Below are 25,518 nucleotides of genomic sequence, written 5' to 3' on the forward strand. Positions count from 1 at the left end.
TCTATACTTCTGGTTATTGTTATGCTTGTTTGCTCAAATAAAGTAAGTTGGTCTCAATGAGGAGTTTGTTAGTTATGTGATCCCACTTCCTTTATTTGTTTTAATAAATGTAATTCAGCTGGGATTTTGTTATTGAGATTGTTTGGCTGCTTGTTATGATATCTCATTATCATTCTCGGGTGATTTGGATTGGATTTCTCAATTGATGGTTACTTGAGATTATTGGATGAATAGTTTTATGGGTGTTGAGAGAAAAAGGGATTTTCATTTTCTCGATTTTGTGTGATTGGCAATATATTTAAACTTGTAGTAAGTTTCGTCGTGCTCCTTTAAGAACCTATGGGTTATGATACCGCATACTAAAGATAAGAGATTAATTAAAAAGCAATTCAAGATGGCTTGACAATGATATGCAAGTGGTCATTTATTCAGCGAGTCGAGTTGTCCTTATTAATGCTATGACAAACTGCATTTACATAGTTCTTAGTTCTCATGTTTAATTTGTGAGTTAGTCCATGGCCAGCATGTTAATTCATGTTTAGAGTGTTGCACCCTCAGTCATAACATTGATATAGTCAATTACTGTACGAGCAATATAATCTCTTATCATAGGTATAAGACCTTTTAGATATAGATGTTTAGTGATTGAAATGGGTTACCAAAGTTTGATGTGTTGTTTGTGTTCTTATGTGTGCTTGGATAGTTGTTATTTCAGTTATTATTTCCATGTACAATAAATAGTTACAACAATAACGAGGTGTGTTTTCTCGTAATTTTCTAAAATCATGAACATAATAAATATCAAGTTCAACCTGTTTTGTCCTAGAGTGTAAGACAGGCTTCACACACTTAATTTTTTCTTATTATTTAAAGAATAAAAAGGTAGATAAAATAAATCAAGAAATAGTTAAAGTAATTTGGCATTTAAAATACAACCAGTGGAAAAAAGTGTGCATCATCAACATCCACAAGAGCAATAAAAAAAATGATAAAAGTTAACATTGATACAAATATAGTTGATGATCAAGTTGTGTTAGAAATCATATCTAAAATATATTATCTACAAAATTCAGTATAAAATCCCCTACTCAGCTTGAAATTTTATCACATCAAATAAAAATGAGCCGAAGTGATAGCATTGTTGCAAAGGTTGAGCTAAAATCTAATATTGAGAAGTTCTATGGCTTCTTCAGAAACCATGTGGAAGATTTGATGAATCTATTTCCTGATTTGTACCAAGGCATTGATCTTGTAGAAGGGCAATATTTATCTGCTGGATCTGTTATACTATTTAAATACCATCTTGGTGAGAATACTACTTTTTAATTTTCTCTTAATATATATATATATATTCTTCTCTCCTAGTTAATACATTTATATTCCATCCTATTCTCCATTTCATTTAGGTTTCCTTGGGGACAAAATTCTTAAAATATAACTAATTTTGGCTACGTAATTTATTGACATGAGTTTGCTCAAGGGTTAAGAAGGAATGAGATATCAATCTATATAACTAACTACCTAAGACTTAATATCTCAAGATTAAGGGGGGAAATTTTGAAAAGGGTGCCAAAAACAGACTCCAAATTGTTGTGGTCAAAATATATTGACATATCTATTATTTTACTACCTCCTTCCACTCTTTAAAAAAAGAAAGATAGGGTTACTGTAAAAAATATCTCATTCTTAAATAGTCGAATTTTACATCTAATATTGAACTTAAAGACATTCAATTTTAAGCCTATCAGATTCTTTTATATATATCCGTGTGTGACTTTTTTAATTTTTAATTTAACGATCAAACAGGAGCTGATCAAGTTGTTTCAGAAAAATGGTTAATTAGAGCTGTGGATGATGCAAAAAAATGCATAATCTACGAAGCTATTGAAGGAGATTTGCAAAAGTATTACAAAGTTCTTAGAGCAAAGCTGGAAGTTGTTCATGGAAGATCAAGCAAAATAGGAAGAGGAAGCTTCGCAAAATGGACTATTGAGTTTGAAAAGGCTAATGAGAATGTGCCTTCACCTGACAGCCACATGGAAATTTTTGTCAAAATTTCCAAAGGAGTTGATGCTTATTGTCTTTCCAAACAAGGTAACTAAAACCCTAAAATCCCAACTAATTAAGTTCGCAAGTGTGTGTGAAACCTAAACTATGCCTCTTGTTTTAATTTATGTACAAGGTTTGTTCCCAAATAAGAAATTGTGTGTAATGTGATATATGTACACTAAGAATAATTATGCATGTGGGATTTAGGGAAATGTGTGTATCTGATGTAATCTGTAATATTTTGAAGATGAAAAATGTACCTGTATGTGTTTTTTTTTTTTTATTTGTATTTCTATGAAGGTATTGAATTGTTGAAGTTTAACCTTACAGAACAAAAGTATTTCCGATTAAACACGTGGTGGTTCAATGCATATTAGTTTAAAAGTCGTATCAATAAAATTGTGAGATGTGTGTTAGATATTTTGTAAAGACGGTATAAAAACTGAAAGAATTTCAATCCAAATAATTAAAGCATGTAATTCCTTTCTTTGATTTCTTTAAACAATTAACCATTCAGATTAAAAAGAAAAGTTATAACTATAATTGAACTTACGTTGCGGATATGTGATCACAACGAAATGATACAACGAAATATCATTGCCAATATAGTGTCTCCACGTTCGTGAATTCTTTTAATTCCAAGAGATACCCCAAATTGAGAAAACACACATTTAGTTTTGTTGTATTGTTTGATGTACCGTAAATAACAAAAAACTACGGAAGCACATAAAAGCACATCGAGAGAATACATCAAATTTTGGGTTACTTTGCTAACCCAGTTCGATGACACAAGATCTATATCTATTTGGGAGGCCTTTAACCTAATTGAAAAGATCATTTATAAGGATGGAAGAGGATCACGATTACATAACTTATCAAGAATCAACTATCTTGGATCATATGATTTAGATAAACGTTTAGGCTCCTCTAAATCACATGATGTGTGAACAACATGTTTCTCCCTTATGTCTCAAAGTGCAATTCTAATTTGCACAAATCTTCTCAAACAATGTGTTCAGCACCATACACCACTCTCAACGCATAATTTTGTTGCACATTTTTCACACTTCTATCTTCAACCACACCAATATCACATGGTCACAAGTTTATAACTTTTAGGTCAAACGGGTGGTAGTAAAAACAAAAACCAACTCCATCAATTTATTAATAAATATTAACTATATACTTATTAATAAATATTAACAAATATAGTAACCACCCCAATAGAATATCTTTATTAGCCAACTGAATATATTAATAAATATAAACCAACCTAACAACTAAATCTACAAATTATCCATATATTTATTAATAGATATTAACTATATAAAAAATTAAGCTCCAATTTCAATAAATTTAACCAACACAACTTGTGGATAAAAATACAGGAAATGTGAGAAAGGATTTTTCTAAAATTTTTGGAAAATTAATTTGTACGAGGACAATCTTAGAGTAATTGTAGAGATTACTTTGAGGAGAGTTTTTCATGAGAGCTCTCAAGGGCCCTACGTATAGAAGAAATTGGCCATTCCAAATTAACTCTTTACAGACTCTTTAATTGAAATACTTAGTAAAAAAAATTAAAACTATCTACAAACAAAATCATTAAATTTTCTATTGTTTATCTGTGATTTTGGCTATATTTTATAACTAGTTTTCAATTTTTTTTTCTTTTTTTACTATTTATAACCATTCCTCGATCTGTAATTCAAATATAATTTAAATTAACTAACTTAATTATATGGATCTCTTCTACATAATTAATTGTTTTTTAATCTTATGCAAATAAATTATATTATCAAGCTTTTATTTGAATCTCATTGAAATAAAATTTCAAATAAATTATATATTAACTGTATCATATGGAACAAGTTGTGTCCATGGATATAGTTAGTATAAACAAGTCAAATGTCCATTTTACTCATGTAATTAGCTCATTTAGTGAACAATTTGTTTACGGTTCAACCACATAAATGAAGGCGCTCTTGAGATAGTAAGAGGATAGGGCCCCTTGTTCGTGAACCAAAATTAGCATTTTTCTAAAATTCATTCAAAGTTATCAACACTGAAGGAAACAAGTCATCCACTTTTCTTATGCTAGAATGAGTGAATTTCAATTTATGAATTTATGTACCAAGCTCCCTATTTAGTGAAGTCTCTAAAGTGATAAAATTATTGAGTTGACAACTCAGATCACTCTCACACCCGAGCAATTAAAAGACTGGCCTCACAAATAAGAGTTCATAAAACACTAATGATTAAGATTGAGCTCCAAAGAACATCATACGAAATAATAATCTCATCATGTAATAGAACTTACAAAGATAGATATTACAGTACAGTTTGATACTATTCATACTTTTCGTATAGAATACCCCACTCACATGTCTCCACATGAATAATGGTTTGGATCAAACCATTTGTAATTATTAAAAAGTTGGACATATCCTAAGTTATTTATTGAACATGATCCATTCGTATGTCAACTACATGTTCGGACTTCATACCTCAACGAAAATAATGTTTTCTATTAGAAATTAAACTTAATGATTTCCTAAATCTTAATGTGGTCAGTTAAGGTATATCAATTTATACTTAGTATACATTTCATTTAATTCAACAGATAATTAACCTGAAATTTGGATTTCTATGTGTGTAAAATAAAGAGGAGCACGTACAAAAAAAAAATAAATAAAATAAAAAAATAGAACCATAATAAACATACTTGTTGTCTGCAAAAATAACAAAAACGAAGTTCAATCCACATGTAAAAGATGTAAAATATCACAAATATTCTTACTATTATGATATACACCTTATATATTTGATATATTGGGTAAACTAGTGATGTATACACTTGATAATGATAAACGTGTAATCGATATACTTGATATAGTATTTATCAATCAAACACTCTCATTTAAATTATTTATAAACTTAATAGACTTGAGTGATAATATACTTGGTAAGATGTAAGTGACATGCTGATAAACTCAGTAATAATGCAATTAACACTATACTAAAAAGAATCAATAAGGTTGGTAAGTTTATGTAGAAAGAAAATTTTGAATTAAAAAGTTAAACATTACTTGCTAAAAAGAGAGATGTAATGGAGAAAATAATGAAGAAAGAAACAAAAATTATTAATAATAATAATATATTAAAAAAATTAAATCCACACACTTTCCATCCCCTCAACATTTAAGAAGCTGTTTAAAAAGGTTAATTATATCAACTTGTACAACTAAACTAATTATTAAAGTTTTTCTTTTTTTTTCTAATATAGTATAGGCAACTACATCATTTTAAGTGGGGAACTCCATTACTCAATAATGCCAATAGCCAAAATATGTTTTTAATTCATACTTTATTTCTTACCTAATAATTTCACTATCACATATTCCACTTTCCAAAAATAATTAAAACAAATATATATGATAATAGATTTGACGTTACATACCTTTTTAAAATTGCAAAAATAGTAAATTTAAAAATAAATTATCGTTAGATTATCGTCTAATTACTATCATATTTGTCAAATTTGTAATGTGCAACAAATAAATTTAAAAATAAACTATCGTTAGATTATCGTCTAATTACTATCATATTTGTCAAATTTGTAATGTGCAACAAATAGGTGTTATGAACTATTTTTTTCTAAATTTTTTTTGATCATTCAATGCAATCTTCTTATATAATATTGTTTTTTCAGATGTGAAAAGGATCCCTCTAAACCAAACTGATTTACAATCCCTATAAAACCACACAAATAGGCAACCTTCTAAAAGAATGTCAATTTAAAAATACATTCATCTCTTCTTGGAGTGAGCAGTGGCCAAACCAATCCAACTCAAATAAATTCATTAATTAAAGCTATATGATGTAAGATTATATGTTAGAAGGGCCAATCAAATGAATAAATAAAATCTTAATTAACTCACTTGACATTCAATGCACTGATAACCAAATAAAAATCTATTAGTTTGAATTTTCCTACCTCTAATTATTGTACTAAAAAAATTGAACGATCATGTGAATAAATTATTCTTCAGTAAAGGTTAAAAAAGTCTACAAATACACATATATTAAAATGTGCATTTTTATTTAACTTCATTTTTATAAAATTGATTTGAAGAATTGTGACCGATTTTCTTCAAATAATTTACTTTTAAAATTACACACATGGAAATGTATATTACAATTAAAGGTTGATAATTTAGAAGACATGTACTTTGAAAAAGGCATAGATTCTGTCATATAGAAAAGACGTAAAATAATTAAAAGAAGAATAATCCAATTGATTATTTGGGTTTTTTTAAAAAAAAAATAGATAATTTTTACTTTTTTAAGATACTCAAATTTATAAATGCCTAAAATTATAAATAACTAGAGATAATCATATTTATTCTATACGAATATTTTTGCACCTATTTTGAAAACTGTGTTTGTTTAAAGATAGTTTACATAAATTTAACCAAACTCAAAAATATTCACGGTCCGTGTAACAATAAAATTAAAGTCCATGAAATCATCATTGTTTTTCATAATTTTAAATTGGACTGACAAGAAGAAATGGCAAATTAAGAGGCTTACTTTGGAAAAATAGCAAATTTATTTTTAAATTGTTGGAATAGCAAAACTGAAAAATCTGAAAAATAAATAAATGGAACAATGTCTCAAATGCCCCTATCCAATTTAAAAACAGTTCTAAATACAATTGTTCACCTAAAACTCAAATACCTTGCAATTAAATAACACATCATTGTTGAAATTGTGCATGTTTAGGTATTCAAAGCCGAAAAGAATCCAGCCTCACTACCTTCCACTTTCATAGATTCTACCAAATCTTCAAAGTCTACGATCATTTGCAGAAAAGATTGGAGCTTCAAGCTTCGTCCTCCTCAAAACTTTCAAAGTCTTCATACATTCAGTACAAATCAAAGAACTTTCTTCTTGCCAACCATCTTCTTCATCAAACCGATTATAGATTTTTTTTCGTCTCGCGCAAAGTTGAGCTTCTCCAACGGATTTTCTTTTTCGCTTGTTTAAATTACAGCAACAATATATCCATTTGATTCTTAGAAAAGATACAGTGTAATTACATCAAAATACATTGTATTCGATATCAAACTTCAACCACATACCTTGTATTCTCCTTTTCCGTCTTCTACCCTCTTTGGTCTTTTCCAAATGATCTAAAAATTAATATTATTTTAACTTCAAGGGGTAATTAAGAAAAAATACAACAAAACCCCTACAACAACAAAGTTACTAAACTCCGGCGACAGACGGTGGCTGAAAGTTTTGGCATAATCGGTGAACGAATGTAGATGAAGGAGACTGACGTGGCTAGGTGTGCGACGCTTGAAGTAACAAGTGGCGCAAAGGCGCTCGGCTTCGGATGAAGTAAACGTGCGTTTAGCGGCATGCAAAGGTAGAGATCTCGACTTGACGAAGAACACTCGAACGGAGATGGAGGTGTCGACGGCGGCTAGGGTTTGGTGAGAGTGAAGAACATGACGACGAATAGTAATAATAATATTATTATATTATTGTTTTCCCTTAAATATCTTCCTTTCCCTTTTTTATTTTCCAATTTAAATAAAAAAAATATTTTCTTTTCAATTAATTCCTTTCAAAAATAAAATATTCATTTTTTATAGATATTTTGGAATATAAATAATTCAAAAATGGTAAATTTATGTTTGCTATTACTTTGGAGATATAAATAATTCAAAAATGGTAAATTTATGTTTGCTATTACTTTGGAGATATAAAGATAATCTTAGCATGATTTTGGGGATGATAAAATTTTAAATTCAAATTATTATTAACAATAACTATTTTTATAAATTTTTAAATAAATTTTAATATTTCGGTGGTTTCAAATCAAAATTTAAAATCTATTTTTAAATAAGAATTGTGGAAAATAGATAAAGGATATTAACAAGATAATTCTAAAATTTTGAAATTATGTTTGACATCATTATAAGAAATCAATTAAGTACCACGATTATAGGGGAAAATCAAAATTTTCTTAGTATAATCATATATACATTAAATGCATCATAATTATAGGGGTAAGATACAATTTTAATTTTAACAACCACAACTAAATAAATTGTTAATTACTTGATTTGAAACCTACAAACACGTAAATATGAAATAAATTGCACGCTTAAATCTAGGGGATGTTGATTCAATCAAATTCATTTCGAAAATAAATATTTATTTAATATTTTTACATAACTGAATGATTTGCAAATACACTGTATTCGTGATTCTGAGTTATATTCCATCATTTTAACCTACACAAGTACATTGTATCTATCAGATAAGAATTTTTCTCTATACAAGTAAAATCGGCTAAAAATATAAAAAAATAAAATTATTGTATTTATATTTGACACAATTTTAGATCTATCTAAAATTGAAATTGAAATTGTTATTAAAACTATATCATGTATTATTTAAAAAATTGTACAAAATAACATGTTTAGTTAAGATTTACCAAATTTGAATGTTATTACTACAATATTCTAAAGATATCAATGGTAAGAGATATTTAAATTAAGAAGGTTAAAGAAAGGTGACATTTGTAAACGTTGGATTATGAGAATGTGTTAGTAAAATCCTAGTTGTTAGTATAAATAGGATGGATGTCCTACCATTTGTATTGAACCAAAAAATAATTAGAAGTGTCCAAAATTTCTTTCCAACATAAAACAAACATGTATTTAGAAAAGGGTGGTGTGAACCAAACTCTAATAGAGGTGCTGCAAACATAACTTTGTAGATTTAGGGACAAGTTTTCCAAGATAGATCTGATCAACAACCGCTAGTTCTAATCTCCTTAGGGTTTGTATATATACTAAGATCATAATGTAGTACATAGTACATACGTGAGGTTTATTGATATATTTTATTTTAATTAATTTCAGGATTTTATCTTCCTTATTTAGTGTGCTAATAATATGGAGATATACATTTGCAAAATAACTAAATACACATGTGTAAATATGACAAAACATGAGAACTTATATCTTCTTACATATATATTTTATGTAACATACAAAAAACTATCAATACTTGAAATAAATAAATCTCCTCGTACATATTGTTAGAATCTTAGAATATTTGTGGAAAGATTATGGGAATATTTTCTTTAATTCCTAAATCTTTTCCTTTTTTATTTCTTTGTATATTCTATTTATTCTTCATTGTACTTATTATATTATTCATTAAAAAATAATAACAAAAAATAATCATGGTTTTTCTCCTGGTACTTGGCTTTCCACGTAAATCAACGTGTGCTCTTTGTCTCACAACCATATTGAAACTCTAAAAAACACAACCAATGATGAAAATCAAATAGAGGAGACAACCATCGGTTTTAGTGTCGTCATCGCCGTCGATGCTCAAATGAGTGCTGCCATGGATGAATGGTTCAGCTGCCTACAAAAAATGATGAAAATAAATTCTCGTAAGTTCTGCAGTTGTTCGCATCACCGAGCATGTCTATGTGCCGTTACCGTACACGCGTCGATTTTTCCTCCTTAGATGGTGTCGGTCATCCCATTTATGCAACCATTTTCTTCATTTGCAGCCTATATTGCTCCTCACACCCGAATTTATGTACTGCCACCTAATTTTGGTCAGCCACCACCACTTTTGCCGTCAAATCTGTATGCTATGCCACCTATTGATCCAAGTTATCATCCCGATGTTAAGAATCCTCAAAATCACTCAACATTTGAGGTTGACACATTCCAACCATAACTTGCAAGCTTCCTCGAGAATATCTCAATAGCATTTGAAAGGGCTTTGAAAATAGATCACAACACTTGAGGTTACCTTAAGACTACATCCAATATTTTTGTACCGATGTATTATGAGAATCCATAAACCCGTTCCCTAATTTGTCCTCTCCTTATGTGACTAATTCCATGGCTCAATCTTCGACATATCATCTTCAAGGAAAAAAGTTGAATGATAATAACTATTTCTCATGGTCTTAGTCGTCCTTGAAGAACAACATAAACTTAGCTTTCTAACAGGGGAAATACCTCGCCCCCTATCGGTTGATCCAAAGGAACTATACTGGAAGGTGAAAAACTCTATTCTTGAATACATATTGATCAATAGTATGGAACCTTAGATTGACAAGTTGTTACTGTTTGCTACAACAACCAAAGATATTTGGGACACGACCTAGACACTTTACTTCAAATGTCAGAATACATCTCGCCTATACACGCTGAGGAAGCAGGTTCATGAATGCAAGCAAAGAACCATAGATGTCACATTTTTTTTTAATAAGCTTTCTTTTTATTTGGCAGGAAATGGACCTATATAGAGAACTAGTCTGACATGATTCGAGTGTTAGTGTGTAGCACTCTAGAATTGAAGAGTGATAGGATTTTATGACTTTCTTGCTAGGTCTTAATTCTAACCTTTGCTTAAGGTTCTGAAAACTATCCTCACAAGCTGGACTCCAAACAAATGGAGTTCCCTTCCTTGTCAACTGAGTCAAGGGAGTAGCCAAACGTGAAAAATCCTCCACAAACCTCCGGTAATACCCTGCTAAACCCAGAAAACTACGAACTTCACTAACTGTAGAGGGTCGAGACCAACTGGTAACCGCTTCAATCTTTGCAGGATCTACAGAAACTCCCTCACTGGAAACCACATGCCCAAGAAAAGCCACCTGCTTCAACCAAAATTCGCACTTAGAGAATTTAGCATACAGTTTATTGACTCGAAGAGTCTCTAACACTTTATGTAAGTGTTTCTCATGTTCGGCCTCAGTCTTGGAATAAACCAAAATATCATCAATGAAGACTATCACAAAAGTGTCTAAGAAATCCTTAAACGGGTCCATAAATACTGCAGGTGCATTAGTCAAACCAAAAGACATTACTATGAATTCATAATGTCCATACCTCGAACGAAAAGCAGTCTTAGGAATATCACTGTCTCTAATCCTCAACTGGTGATAACCTGACCGTAAGTCAATCTTAGAGAACACCGTGGCTCCCTTTAACTGATCGAACAAATCATCGATTCTAGGTAAAGGATATCTGTTCTTGATTGTTACTTTATTCAACTCTCTATAGTCAATGCAAAGACGCATCGACCCATCCTTCTTCTTCACAAACAATACTGGTGCACCCCAAGGCGACACACTAGGTCGAATAAAACCTTTGTCAAGCAACTCCTGTAACTGTACCTTCAGTTCTTTCAACTCGGCAGGAGCCATCCTATAAGGGGCTCTAGAAATGGGAGTAGTGTCTGGCTCCAACTCAATGGCAAAATCAATATCCCTATGTGGCGGAAGTCCTGGAAGATCTTCTGGAAACACATCTGGGTACTCTCTTACCACAGGTTCTGAAGTTAAAGAAGTCTCATCTTCCCTAGTATCCACCACACTTGCCAAAATACTCCAGGTACCCTGGTTGAGCAGTTTACTAGCTTTCATAGCTGAGATTACTTTAGGCAATACTACGGTTCCTACCCCTTTGAACTTAAAGCTAGATTCGGTAGGGGGACTGAACACAACCTCCTTACGAGAACAATCAATACTAGCATGATTAGTAGCTAGCCAATCCATACCTAAAATTACATCAAAGTCACGCATATCTAATACCAACAAGGTTACGTCCAGCACACGACCAGCTATCTCAATTTCACATGCTTTAATCTTTTCCTTAGACAACATAATTTCTCCAGACGGTGTAGACACTGACAAGACATAATCTAAGGGTTCCACCTCTAAGCATGCATGCGTCACAAAAAGCGATGAGATAAATGAATGAGAAGACCCTGAGCCAAACAAGGTTAAGGCAAAATGCCCTAACACTGGTAATGTACCTGTCACCACTGTGCCGACCTTCTCTGCTTCTGATCTATTAGTGGTAAAGATTGTACCCCGCTGTGGAGGTCTTGCTCCCTGACTGCTCTGTCCAGCCCCAGTAGATCTCAAGGGACATCGATCAGCCATGTGTCCCTCTTGCTTGCACTTAAAACAGACTCTCGTTCCCATCAAACAACGACCCAGGTGGCATTTCCCACACGTATTGCATAGTGGCTTCTTTCTAGTAGTGTCTCCTGCCCCACCAGAACTCTGCTGGAAACTGTGAAAAGGATCGCCTGATCTCAAGTTTCTCTGAGGAACTCCCACAATTCTCTGCTCTGCTTTCCTCTTCTGACCAGACGACGTTCCCTTATCAGAACTCCTTGCCTGAATTTCATCCTTCCCAATACTCATATCCACTGCCAGACGCAGCGCTTCAGCCTGGGTAGTAGGCTTTAGTGCTCGCACAAAACCTCTAATCTCATCTCTCAATCCTTTGACAAACCTCTCAGCTCTAGCCTGCTCATTACCAACAAGTTCAGGGGCAAAGCGCGACAGCATATCAAACTCCTGGTTATACTCCTCAACTGTCATGTGTCCTTGCTTCAATTCCAAGAATTCCTGGCTTTTGGCGTCTCTAAGGTTAGCCGAGAAAAACTTGGTATAGAAGCAGTCTTTAAACTGATCCCAAGTGATCTGTCTCACATCTCCACCCAACATACGCATCGTAGTCCTCCACCAAATAATACCTCTGTCCCTCAGAAGAAAAGCAGCACACTGAACCCTATGCTCCTTTGGACATCTCATGTAATTAAATATGGCTTCCACAGAGGACAACCACAACTCCGCTTTAGTAGGATCCTCCAGTGACCCATCAAACGTCTGAGGGTCATATTTCCTAAAGTCCTCTCAAATGTTTCGCCTCAGCAGAAAGTTGGTTCGGTAGTATCTGTGCGGCTGTTGTGCAGCCAATCCTTGTGCAGGAGGGGCTGCTGGTGTAGGTGGAGCTGCTGGTACAAGGGGAACCACAGGTGCAGGCGGAACAACTGGTGCAGGTGGAATTGCAGGTGCCTGCTGGTTCTGAGCTATAGCCGTCATAAGCTCCGTGAACCTCTGCTCCATGTGAGTAGACAGTGCAGCAAACTCAACGTGAGTCACGGGTGCAGTAGGAATTCGCTGTTCAGCTTGACCCTCAGTAGGTTGATTACGACCTGCTCCTCTACCCCGGCCTCTACGACCTCCTCTACGAACACCTCTCTTTGGCGGCATAATTCCTATTATCCACCAACAACTCTCTTTTAAAAAGTCTTAATCATAAGCATAAGCAAGTCTTTATCATCGTGCAATCTAGTTTAATTTACAAAGTCATGCAAATAAACCATATATATAAGCATAAAGCATACCTGACGAGAGACGAAGGGTCGCGTTAGCCATATGGACACAAAAACATAGACTTACATCGTAAGTCAGTCTACAGAACCTAAAGCTTAGGCTCTGATACCAACTGTAACGACCTAACTTTTTACCTAAGTCGATGTCATTAACGTTTGACAAAAGACCTTGGTTAATTAAAATTTCAAACCTCAAAAGAACAAAATTTATTTTGTTTGTTTGGGCCCCAGTTTTAAATTACTAAAATCCACATGAAAATTTAAAACTAAAAAGTTTCAAATCTTTGAATACTTTAAAACCTTAAAATTTTCTAAACAGTCTCACGTTCGAATACAAATAATACTATAAATCACTAAGCGGAAGCAAAATTTTAAAGTGTCCCTTGTGGCGGTCACGCTTCCTTCCTGCCCCTCGCCGGTTTGCCGCATTTATTACCTTTGCCTGAAAAATTAAACTTAAGGAGGGTGAGTATAAAAATACCCAGTAAGAGACCTTCTATTGGTCCCGTCAGGGGAAAATAAATTTTTAACATTCTATTGGGACACCCTGTACAGTCGCAGTCTTGTGATCCTGTAGGATGCACATTTCAGTCTAATGCCCCGAGGGACGTACATTTCAGTCTAGTGTTCTGCAGAAACACATATCAGTCTAATGCTCCCGAAGGGTGCAGAATAATTGGTGATCCCGTTGGACACCTACAAGGCACACATCCCAATAAAAGCTAACAATTTTTCCCCTCAGTCCATTCTAAACTTTTAAACAGTTATTCATAGTTCAGTTAAATATTCTCATTTCATAAACTCTTCACTTGGTCCCTAACAGTCATCTTATTTGAACTTAGCTCAAGGCCAGTCAGAAGCACGTCAGTACATCAGTGAACAACTAAACAATCATAACATCCACTTTAGTCTACAAGGACACAACCACGACCTTTCCTCAATTCACAGAAACACAATCATAACCATATATCATATATTCAGTCAAACGACAATCTACCAGTTCCACCCTACATTTAAGCAAGAACATCTATAACTTTCGGTCATTCAAAATCCATATGTGTAAAAATACATATCCAGTCAGTCACATCCAGTCAGTCACAGCATGCACTCAATACCAAGTCCACATCATTCCATACATAAATATATCTGTCTTTCCTAGTTAAACACAATATACACTAAATTCCAATTTAACCATACAGTCCAACATAACTCAAAATTTTAGGTGAGTCCAGTAGAAAGTCCCTTACCTCAAAGTTAGGGAACCTCCTTAATCAACTAACGTCCACGAAACAATCCTAAGCCTAACAATACAAAATTCGATTACTTTCACGATACATATCTCACTTACTTTCCTCAACGTAAGTTCCAACTCACCGAAGTATTGGCGAACTGAACCCTCAACAATTCACAAATTGGTTGTGAATTTAAGGGGCCCAACGTTACTCCCAACACCTTCAAGAATCAATTAACAAATTAGCTAAACATTCCAACCATTCCAACCATAACGCTTGAACCACTTTGAAACAAATTACCATTCATACTTAAATTATTACCAACAAAGCAACCTCGATAAGATTGTAAAACAGAGGCAGCGGCACACCTTGACGCACGACTGTCGAACTCGCAATAAAAATCCTAAGTGTGGGTCGGTCAGCGGTCGGCTAAAGGAGATGTGGCGGCTGGGCTTCACAGATGGAGATCGACGCGAACAAACCGCGAATCTGAACGGTTACAACAAATCTGAACGGTTACAGCAACTAGTCAGCCGACGTCGATAGCAGGTGGAGCGGCGGAGCTTCGCGAAACAGAGTGATTCGTGATGGAGAGACGGCGTACGGCTGGACTTGGCTTCGACGGAGACAGAGGTTGCGCGGCGGGGCTGGGCGGACGGTCACGCGGCGCTGGGAAGCAAACAGAGGAGAAAGGAGAGGGGAGACAGCCGGCGGTTGGGCTGCGGCGAACGGAAGGGAAGAGAGGGAGGCGTGCGGCTAGGGTACAGGAAGGAGAAGAAGAAAAAAAATGGAGAGAGAGGGGTTTGCGCGCGGGAGGAAGAAGAAAGGGAGATTTTCTTTTCTTTTCTTTTATTTAATTTAATAATAAAATTATAAAATAAATAAATATATATAAGGATTTTTTTTAAAAATAACGTGTCTTGTGAAAGTATTTTCAAAAATAGGGTAGTTGGGAAAGAAATTATAAGAATAAGGTTGTTTCCCAAACTATTTTCAAAAATAGGTGTTTTTTTGAAATTGAACGAAGTCGTGTACGAGGTACACGACTTCCAAATGAAATTGAACGAAGTCGTGTACGGGGTACACGACTTCCTAAATGCACATGTCAGCACATTTGACCACTTCGCTCCACGTATGCACGAGTTTGACCCATGTGGACGGAAGTCGTGGACGGGGTACACGACTTCCTAAATATATGTTTGTAAAATTATTATATTTTAAAAGATTAACAAAATTAGTTTTTGTTTAAATGGCCAAATTTTTGGTAGTTTATGTTTATTATGAACAAATTAAAAAAATAAACCAAAGTTAAACACATCATGAGTGATATCTTATAAGAATTTTGAACGTTTTTTTTTAATACTTGGTTCTCTACTTTTAAAAAATATATATTATATATTGATATTATTAAGAATACTCCTACATCTAAATCATATATTAGCAACTTCTAATTTATAATTAATTTAAAAAAGTTCAACTTTTTATTTATACAACTTGAATAAGTTCTAGCAAAATTTAAAAACACTTAAATTATACAACTTAAGAAGCTTCCCCATCTCCCTCTACGACATCATCGCCTTGTCGTCGTCGTCGCCGTCGAATGCGTCTACGATCTGTGTCGGCAACATTTAAACGTCGAGTCCGCTGAACAAGGCTGTCTATATCTCCCATGACTTCGTCACACATTGGACTAAAAATTTCAAAATTGTTTTCCATGGAGACTCGACGTACGTCTTCAACAAAATTATTCTGAACGATTGTAAATAATATAATTAAAAAATGTTCATGCTTGTATTAAATTTATAAATCATATTAAAACTATTACCATGCGATAACAGTAAGCGTCATCAGGTGTCATGAAGCGTCGGGTAATCGACGTGTACCAGGAAAAGTAGTTATCTGATACTGTGGGCTTCTGTGTTGCTTCTGCTTCGGCACAAAAAAGTATTTCGTGAATGCCACATTGCTATATGCTCTGCATGAATCCTACTCCAATCTTGATCGTGCTTGCCTCTTAAATCAATTTGGTGTAGGCCCTGATCTGTGGAGCAAAACTCTGGTGGCATTTGTAGCATATGGAACTGTCGCAATACACGATCTGCTTGATGCTTCTCAACGAGATGAAAGCAAATCATAGGACCCACATATGTCCACATCGCTTGACCGTTATGACATTGACGTGGAAGCAATGCCATAATGTGGGACGTGTATGGTGTCCAATTAATCTGTTAAAAAAAACGAACATAAGGAAACAACAAAAAACATGCCTACGCAATATTGAATATAATATTTTACTACCTGAAGAGTTGATCAGCCGATCAAAAAACATTCGGTAGGTGATCAACATATTTGCGGACAGTTCTGACAATGGTATAACGCCGCTCCATCTAATGTGAGAAATGAAATCATTAATAAGTTATAAACCTTGCAAATTTTACTAAAAATAATATATATATATAATAATACCTGAAACTCAAAGGTCGACCAACTGACACCTCAACTGGTACTTGTGGTGCCAGAATAGGAAATCTGTCATACGCCCATACTTGCAACAATATTAATGGGCCAGCAATCTCTAAAGATCGTGCATTACTCGCTCGACACAATTCCCTATACAACCATGCGAGGCATGCAGCGCCCCAAGCGTACGTACCAGCCTGGTCAAAATTAATTAAAAGCGGGAGGAACATATAGTGGACCAGGGTGTTTGATTTGTCTGTAAATAGAAAGCCTCCAATTAATTGCATAATGTATGCACGAGCGTATCTTTGAACGCTCACTACATCAGCATCTGGTGGCAATTCTGTGAACTGTTCTGCCAACCAAGGAAGGCTCAATCGTTGACCTTTCATTTCAGGTGGACGAACTCCCAAGTAATCCTCACATAGTACCTTCCAGTCATATAATAACGACCCTACCACAGGCTCACCATCCACAGGTAACCCTAACTGAACTGCAACATCCTGTAGGGTGATCGTGCATTCCCCACAAGGCATATGAAATGTGTGGGTCTCTAGTCTCCAACGCTCGATCAGAGCAGTAATCAAATGCCAGTCCAACTGCATAAATCCTATTTGGGAAGCCCCTAGAAATCCAGCAGCCTCTAAATATGGTACAATACGCTGATCAAATGGGATCGTACGCTGAGATGCTGCCTCTCTTCGTCGACAACTCAAAACAACTGTGGAGGATGCCTCCCATATAGACTGTGAACGATGGGATGGTTGTAGATATAGCTGTGTAGGATCACTCGGCCCAGGTTCCATTATGCAAATAACCTAAAAAATATCGAAATACTATGAGGATCAATTGACCCAAATTCCATTACATGATTACAATATTATAAATTTAAGTTATTAATTTTAAATACCAATAAATTATAATTAAACTATTCATCAAATATTAAGATATACATCAAACAATTACATAGAAGTTATGCATTAAGAATTACATCAAACCCTAAAATAATTACATATCAGTGTCTTGAAGAAGAAGCACGTTCAGGACAAGTACGTCTGTTATGTCCTTCTACTTTACAGATCGTGCATCTAATTGATTGACTAGACTCTTTCCAATCCATTTCATTTTGGATCCTTGTAGTTCTTGGTCGACCGGGTCCTTTAAGTAAGTCCGCATTGGGGCGAACTTCAGTGAATGATATCTCTGGCCAATAATCTGAGTGTTGGATTGGATGGAAGCGACCGTCATAACAACGTTTGAATGTCGACAACAAGTAGCATTCATCAATGTATGGTACGTATGTCAAGTGCATGTAATTACAAATTGCAATTACATGCGAACACGGAATCTTAAACGACTGCCACTTATTGCAAGAACATGTCCCTTCCATCAAACTTACTACCTGTGTGTGTTGGCCTTTGTATGGAGAAGTCATACTCATACCCGTGTGAACCTCAAATGTCTGGGTTTCTCTATCAATGGATGTCACTGAATGTGCAGAAGCTCGTTTTTCCCACTTCTTAAGCTTTCTTATCGCATATTTCGTATAAATATCACCACGATCGAGTGCTTCACTTATCTCAGCTCGCCGACGTTCGAAATAAAGGATTGTGCGATAAAATGTTAGTCTAACCAAAGAAGTGATGGGTAACATTCGAGCTCCTTTAAATACACCGTTCATACATTCAGCTGCATTGCTTGTCATCCACCCATATCGAGACCCATTGTCATGTGACTGAGTCCATTTTTCCACGTCAATATCTTCAAAAAACTCAAGACACTCTGGGTTCAATCGTTGTAGTTCTTTCATTATTTTTATAAATTTGCGCCTTTGGTGTTGATTACCTGCCCTAAACACCAAGTCTTTCAGTTGCTTTGATTTATATTTCTGATTGAAGTTGCTAGCAACATGACGAAGACAATATCGATGGACAGCTCGAGGTTCACTCCAACCTACCTCTTCATTGTTAATGGCAGAAAGAATGTCCCTATGTCTGTCAGAGATCAAGCAAATACCATATCGATCAGTAACGTATTCGCGAAGTGCACGAAGAAACCATGACCAACTAGACGTGTTTTCCCCTTCCACTATAGCAAATGCAAGAGGAAATATATGACCATTTGCATCAATCGATAAGGCAGTTAACATTTTTCCCTTATACTTTCCATACAAATGGGTTCCGTCGATCTGAATTAATGGTCTACAATGCTTGAACCCTTCTATTGCAGGACCAAATGACCAGAAAACCCTTCCAAAAATGGTTGTACCTGGTACATCGGATGGAAGAAAAAACCAATCAACTCGAGTTCCCGGATTATAATGTACAACAGCACTCAACCAGTATGGAAGCTCATTATATGATTTCTCCCAATCACCAAAAACTGTTATCAAAGCTTTTTTCTTCGCTTGCCAAACTTGTCCATACTTAACACCGTAACCGTATTGTTGTTTTATGATTTCCATAAGCACAGACACAGTAATAGTAGGATCGGCTTTCACCATGTTTTGAATTTGAACACTCATGAAATTTGAATCTAACTGTGAGTGATCTTGTGTTAGATTTGAGTACAGACACGAGTGCTCTCCTTGGAGCTTAGTTATCTCAAACAATCCGTGGCTCTTACGCTTCGTACCACGTAACCTCCAGTTGCAGCCATTAGTCCACTGTTTGCATCGAATATTCCACAAATGTTGGTTTGATTCGACTACAACAATTTCATAGTGTTGTGTCACACAATACCTCTTAACAGCCAACATAAGATCTTCCTTAGAGTCAAATATCATTCCCTTCTGTATTAAACAAGATGTGTCAACAGATACATTTCTATCTGTCAATGTACAACCTTGTTCACAAACAGAATTCGCAATGTCCCAATCTATTTGTGCAAATATATTGGACGGGATTCATTTCATTCTCTTCCTCTATATTTTCTTCATTACCAAATAGTTCATCGACTTCTACATCTATATCACTATCTCCATCATTACCAGGTTCAAGAATAACTAAATCTTCAGGTCGCAACGACATATTTAATTAGCTGTTAAATACAAAAACGATCATCAGTTTAATGTATCTATTTATTTTATTAGTAATGTAGTGTACACAAAAAAGTGTACACAGTAAATGTATGGTTTATTATTATTATTATTATAATTATAATTATAATAATAATAATAAATAATTATTTTATTATTATTATTATTATTATTATTATTAGGATTATTATTATTATTATTATTATTATTATTATTATTATTGTTATTGTTATTGTTATTGTTATTGTTATTATTGTTATTATTATTATTGTTATTATTGTTATTATTATTGTTATTATTGTTATTATTGTTATTATTATTGTTATTGTTATTGTTATTGTTATTGTTATTGTTATTGTTATTGTTATTGTTATTGTTATTGTTATTGTTATTATTATTGTTATTATTGTTATTGTTATTATTGTTATTATTGTTATTATTGTTATTATTATTATTGTTATTATTATTATTATTATTATTATTATTATTATTATTATTATTATTATTATTATTATTATTATTATTAAAGTTAAAAAAACAAAAAAAATACACTAAGGTTAATGGTGCATTAATTAGGTTTTCCTTTTAGATTTTTATTAATAATTGTATTTTTTAATAATAACCCCAATAATAATTATTATTAATAAAATCATTATTATTTTTACTATTATTTTTTTATTATTAGTCAAATCAAGATTATTTTTTATTATTTTATTATTATTACTATTAGTCAAATCAATTGGGAAAGAAAAAAAAAAGTACATTTAACATTAATTAGGTTAGGTTTTGATTTTTTTAATAATTATTATTTTTAATAATAATAATAATTATTATTGTTATTATTATTATTAGTCAAATCAATCGGGAAAGAAAAAAAAAGGTACATTTAACATTAATTAGGTTAGGTTTTGATTTTTATTAATAATTATTAGGTTAGGTTTTGATTTTTATTAATAATTATTATTTTTAATAATAATAATAATAATAATATTATTATTATTATTAATAAGGTTAAAAAATAACAAAATTCAGAAAAAATATAATAAAATTCAAGGCATATAACAAAACTCAAAAGATATAACAAAATTCAAATATATAACTACATTAAAAAATATAACTAAATTCAAAAATATAACAAAATTCAAAAATATAACTAAATTCAAAATAACATAACTAAATTCAAAATAACATAACTAAATTCAAAATAACATAACTAAATTCAAAATAACCTAACTAAATTCAAACAATTTTTTTCCACAAAATAAGAAAATAAAATAACAAATCTAAATAAAATTAGGGTTAGACTAAACATACCTTGTGAAGATGAATGAGACAATGGAGGATAGGAGACAATGGAGGATAGGGGAAGCCTACAACAAAAAATAAATTATTTTATCAACATAATAATAAAATAAAATAATTTTAACAACAAAATCGTATACCCCGTCCACGATTTTTAGAAAAACATACCTTTATAAGGTAATAGAAGAGGAAAAGTGAAGATGAAGAGAAAATTTGAAGAGGAAAAGTGAAGAGATGAAGAGAAAATTTGAAAGGAAAAATGGATGAGAGGAAAAGAGAAGAGGGGAAGAGGAAATTTGAAGTTGGAAGGGAGAATGAAATAAGAAGAGAAAAGATGAAGAGGGGGAAAGGAAAGATGAAGTTGGGATGAAGAATGGGTTAGAAAGAGGAAAGATGAAGTTGGGATGAAGGATGAGTTAGAAAGAGGAAAGATGAAGTTGGGATGAAGAATGGGTTAGAAAGAGGAAAGATGAAAGATGAATGAGAGAAAAAACTAGATGAAGGAAGATGAAATATGAAGGAAGAGGAGAGGAAATATGAAGGAAGAGGAGAGGAAATATGAAGGAAGAGGAAAGGAAAGAGGAAGGAAGAACGAAAAAGACGAAGAGGAAAAGTTTAGAGAAGAAGGAAAAATTGTTTGGGATGAAGGCAGAATGAGAGAAATTTAGGGTTTTTAAAATAGGTGAAGTCGTGTACCCGGTACACGACTTCCTGCATGCGCGACACGTGTCCGCTCCCTCTGCACCCTACGTCCACCCGTGAACCCTACGGTTGACTGGACTGTTGACCGTTGACTCATTGTACGGAAGTCGTGGACGGGGTACACGACTTCCATCATACGCGGCAAAATGTGCCAGCTGTACGGGAGTCGTGTACCGGGTACACGACTCCAGTCAGAAAACGTGGGCCGGGTCCACGACGCCACTCGGATATCGTGAGCCCGGTCCACGACACCAAATCCATTTGTGGAAGTCGTGTACCCCGTACACGACTTCAGTCACCTATTTTTGAAAATACTTTCTCAACTACCCTATTTTTGAAAATACTTTCCCAAAACACATTATTTTTAAAAAAAATCCTATATATAATTATATTATTACATTTTCAAATCTTCTTTCTCCCCCTTCAACATATTTTCTTCAAAAAAATAAATCTTGAACAAATCGAAAAAAATTTCTTAAAATAAAATACCTTCGAGTTTGGGGTGTTACACTTATGGATCGTTATGACTGATGCTTCATGCCATGTTTATTTTGACGGTTACATGCTTCTCAGATTGATGGTGTTTCAAGCTTTGGTTGTGTCACACTCTATTCTAGGTTTTCCCCTCCAACCTAGATCGTGCATGAAAACACTTTTCGAAAACTACCAGCTTTTTCAACTTAAACTTTTATAGAACAAGTATTATGAAATTCTACAAAAATTTCAACATCTCTATGTATGTATGGATGTATGTATGTATGTAACTTCAGACTCAAATCACATCAAGTGTGTCTCACTACACACTCATCCAAACTAGTTCAGAGTCTCAATCAGAGTTTGTATCCAACTAGGAATTTAGTTACAAAAGAATTACATTCCACTTATAAATCTTTCAAAATACATAACCATAACATGACCCTTACTACTTCTAACTACCCCATGAAGTAATACAAACTTAAGTATATACATATGGAAGAAATGAGAATCTACAAATAGTGATGGAAAACTCAACGAAATGCTTGGACCTTGACCTTTACCATGGGAAAAAGAACATTGAAAGTGTAAGCGAAAACTTAGTGAGTGACAAGGTTTTAAAAATAAAAGCTCGTAAAACATGCTCTAAAACTGTTTAAATATGACATCAATAAAAAAAATAATAATTAAAACGTTAAAATCGCATATTACCAAAATTTGCAAGTATTTGCGAACAAACCTGTACCATATGAGAGTCTATTATATCAGAGTGCCTAAATATACAGCCGAGAATAGCTTGCACATGGTTAAGAAATCATGCTGCCAAACTAAGCTCACGCACATTGTCACACGTCACTCTATCCACTTTATGCGATAGATCGGAGAAGCAAGCACTTAGACATTCTACGCTATATTCTCCTCGAAGTAAATCGTCGAATGCCTAGTGAGCAAAATTAAAACAACACTGCAGAAACTTAACAAAGAAAACGAAATTTTATTAATATTTCAAGTATAAGTACTATTAGTACCAATTACAATGCTTAGCACAACTCATTGATCCTAACTCAAAACAATACACGGACTTCTTCGGCTAACTCTTACATGTTATACAAATAGACAGTTGTGACTATTGCGATCAAGGGACACAACAGGTGATCAAAGTTGCAAGTTCAACAATGAATGTCCTTCTCTACCTAGGGGGACAAAAATAAAACAAAACATTTGAAAATGTTAGACTAAAATTGTAACAACCTAACTCTTTATTCTAAGTTGAGGTCATTATTCAAAATATAAAGATCAAAAGACACTTTCTTGAAAAGAGGAAAAATAAAATTTTAACGAAATTTATATTAAATAAATATTTGAAAGACATAAAATTTGAAAATTCAGTAAATACTGTAAAAACATGACTCGTGCAAGTAATAGTTTTTTTAAATAAAATAAATGTAAATAAATATGTCTAAAAATAACATGCTGAAAAAGTGATATATAAATGCGAAAGCAGAACTGTGTTCCCATATGACATGTCACGGATCCTTTTTGTCGCTTACCAGTTTTTTGAATGATCTACCTTTGTATGAAATATTAAACATAGGAAAGAGTGAGTATATAAAATATACCCAGTAAGGGACTCAGTACTAGCTCTGCTAGAAGTTTGTTAACTTCCCACTAAGGTTTCATGAGGAGGTACCCGAAACTATCGTGTGTCCGATGGAACATACACAATCTTGTGATCTCAAATGAACACTCTCATTTGTCAGTGATCCAAAGGAACACCTATGATATTGGGTTGTAACTATCGTGTGCCTGATGGAACACATGCAATCTAGTGTCTTGGAGGAACACTCTCATTTATCGATGACCCGTCTGACCACTTATAAACATAAACATGACAGACTAGTGGTCCCATCAAGCTCACACAGTCCTAAATTTGTGAAAAGGTGGTGATTCTGAGAGACACCCATATGGGTACAATCTTAATAGACAGTTAAGAGAACACCCATCCATAGCATGTAACATCATCACAAACATGACATGAATATTAATCATAACGTCCTTAATCATGTGATTAATATATCATATATCATAAATATTATAAACATATTAGTCATATCGGTCATAACATATCGGTCATAACATATCGTTCATATCAGTCATCCATATCAGTTATCTATACCAGTCATCCATATCAGTCATCATTATTACGCATTTTAGCTACATCAATGCATAATGAAAAATACATTCAAACTCTTAATTTTAAGCTCGAAGGCCTAGTGGTAGAATCTCTTACCTAAGAGATTAGTCAAACAAAATACTCCCTACAAAAAATTCTTCAATTAAATTGATCCTAATCATAAAAGAAAATTTCAGTATCTTAATTAATAAAATTAACAATTGGCGTATCCAAAAAATTCTTTCAAATTAACTTACCTAAAATTGAGGTTGAAACCAATTCATCCTTGATGAGAAAGATTTGTCATTTAAATCTTCAAGATTTGTGAAATGGACTTTCGAAATGCATGCAACCAAAATCAATTTTAACATGAGGAATCTTTTCTTTTTCTATTTCTCTTTTCAATTTTCTCTTTACATACTCAAATAATAATATTTATCATTATTATTCTTTTTTCCTTTTAGGATATATATATAATACCAATATATACATATATTTTTATTCTCATTATCTTTTCTTAATCAAATCCTTAAATGCACAAAATCTTAGGCATTTATAATCAATAATGATGATCGCTATCCTCTCACCAAAAGATGATCACTATTATCTCACCAAAAGATATAATAGATATATATTTATTTAAATCATTATTGTCTCTCTTAATTAAATATATCTTATTTTCTCGTCCAATCAAATCAACAATCTCTCTCCTCATGGATTATCTTATTTTTCAAACAATTATAATTATACTCTATCATGTAATTAACTTTACTTTTCCATATTAATTATTTATACAAAATCAAATAATTAATATCATATTCAACCAAAATCAAAAATCTTAATTA

General features: G+C 33.2%; 3 protein-coding genes and 2 long non-coding RNA genes across 5 annotated transcripts; 1 reads left to right on the plus strand and 4 right to left on the minus strand.

The window, feature by feature from the left end:
* Window positions 1-1,090: 1,090 nt before the first annotated feature.
* On the plus strand, window positions 1,091-2,376 carry LOC101212904 (kirola). The gene is made up of 2 exons (XM_031883220.1): window positions 1,091-1,306; window positions 1,807-2,376. The coding sequence occupies exons 1-2, from the start codon at window positions 1,120-1,122 to the stop codon at window positions 2,100-2,102; spliced, it is 483 nt and encodes a 160-aa protein (XP_031739080.1). The 5' UTR covers window positions 1,091-1,119; the 3' UTR covers window positions 2,103-2,376.
* An 11,789-nt stretch (window positions 2,377-14,165) lies between these two features.
* LOC116402613 lies at window positions 14,166-15,356 on the minus strand. The gene is made up of 2 exons (XR_004215056.1): window positions 14,847-15,356; window positions 14,166-14,745 (listed from the first exon to the last, which is right to left on the minus strand). It is a non-coding gene; the product is annotated as an uncharacterized LOC116402613 (long non-coding RNA).
* Window positions 15,357-15,987: 631 nt separating this feature from the next.
* Window positions 15,988-16,437, minus strand: LOC116402908. Its single transcript, XR_004215578.1, has 2 exons — window positions 16,351-16,437; window positions 15,988-16,274 (listed from the first exon to the last, which is right to left on the minus strand). It is a non-coding gene; the product is annotated as an uncharacterized LOC116402908 (long non-coding RNA).
* A 308-nt stretch (window positions 16,438-16,745) lies between these two features.
* Window positions 16,746-21,535, minus strand: LOC116402426 (serine/threonine-protein phosphatase 7 long form homolog). Its single transcript, XM_031881673.1, has 4 exons — window positions 21,337-21,535; window positions 16,992-17,803; window positions 16,824-16,912; window positions 16,746-16,750 (listed from the first exon to the last, which is right to left on the minus strand). The coding sequence occupies exons 2-4, from the start codon at window positions 17,789-17,791 to the stop codon at window positions 16,746-16,748; spliced, it is 894 nt and encodes a 297-aa protein (XP_031737533.1). The 5' UTR covers window positions 17,792-17,803; window positions 21,337-21,535.
* LOC116402427 lies at window positions 18,001-20,014 on the minus strand. Its single transcript, XM_031881674.1, has 2 exons — window positions 19,927-20,014; window positions 18,001-19,814 (listed from the first exon to the last, which is right to left on the minus strand). Exons 1-2 carry the CDS (start codon window positions 20,012-20,014, stop codon window positions 18,001-18,003), a joined length of 1,902 nt encoding a protein of 633 aa, XP_031737534.1.
* Window positions 21,536-25,518: the final 3,983 nt, after the last annotated feature.

The sequence above is a fragment of the Cucumis sativus genome, chromosome 3, assembly GCF_000004075.3.
Source record: "Cucumis sativus cultivar 9930 chromosome 3, Cucumber_9930_V3, whole genome shotgun sequence".
Classification (NCBI taxonomy): Eukaryota; Viridiplantae; Streptophyta; class Magnoliopsida; order Cucurbitales; family Cucurbitaceae; genus Cucumis; species Cucumis sativus.

Excerpts from the sequence above, each read along its gene's own strand:
- LOC116402427 (XM_031881674.1), bottom strand. The coding sequence starts at position 20,014 with ATGTCGTTGCGACCTGAAGATTTAGTTATTCTTGAACCTGGTAATGAT. Across the intron at positions 19,815-19,926 it reads AGAAGTCGATGAACTATTTG|ATAGAAATGTATCTGTTGAC; the intron begins GTAATGAAGAAA and ends GTACATTGACAG.
- LOC116402426 (XM_031881673.1), bottom strand. The coding sequence starts at position 17,791 with ATGGAACCTGGGCCGAGTGATCCTACACAGCTATATCTACAACCATCC. Across the intron at positions 16,913-16,991 it reads GGTCGACCTTTGAGTTTCAG|ATGGAGCGGCGTTATACCAT; the intron begins GTATTATTATAT and ends TTCTCACATTAG.
- LOC101212904 (XM_031883220.1), top strand. The coding sequence starts at position 1,120 with ATGAGCCGAAGTGATAGCATTGTTGCAAAGGTTGAGCTAAAATCTAAT. Across the intron at positions 1,307-1,806 it reads ACTATTTAAATACCATCTTG|GAGCTGATCAAGTTGTTTCA; the intron begins GTGAGAATACTA and ends ACGATCAAACAG.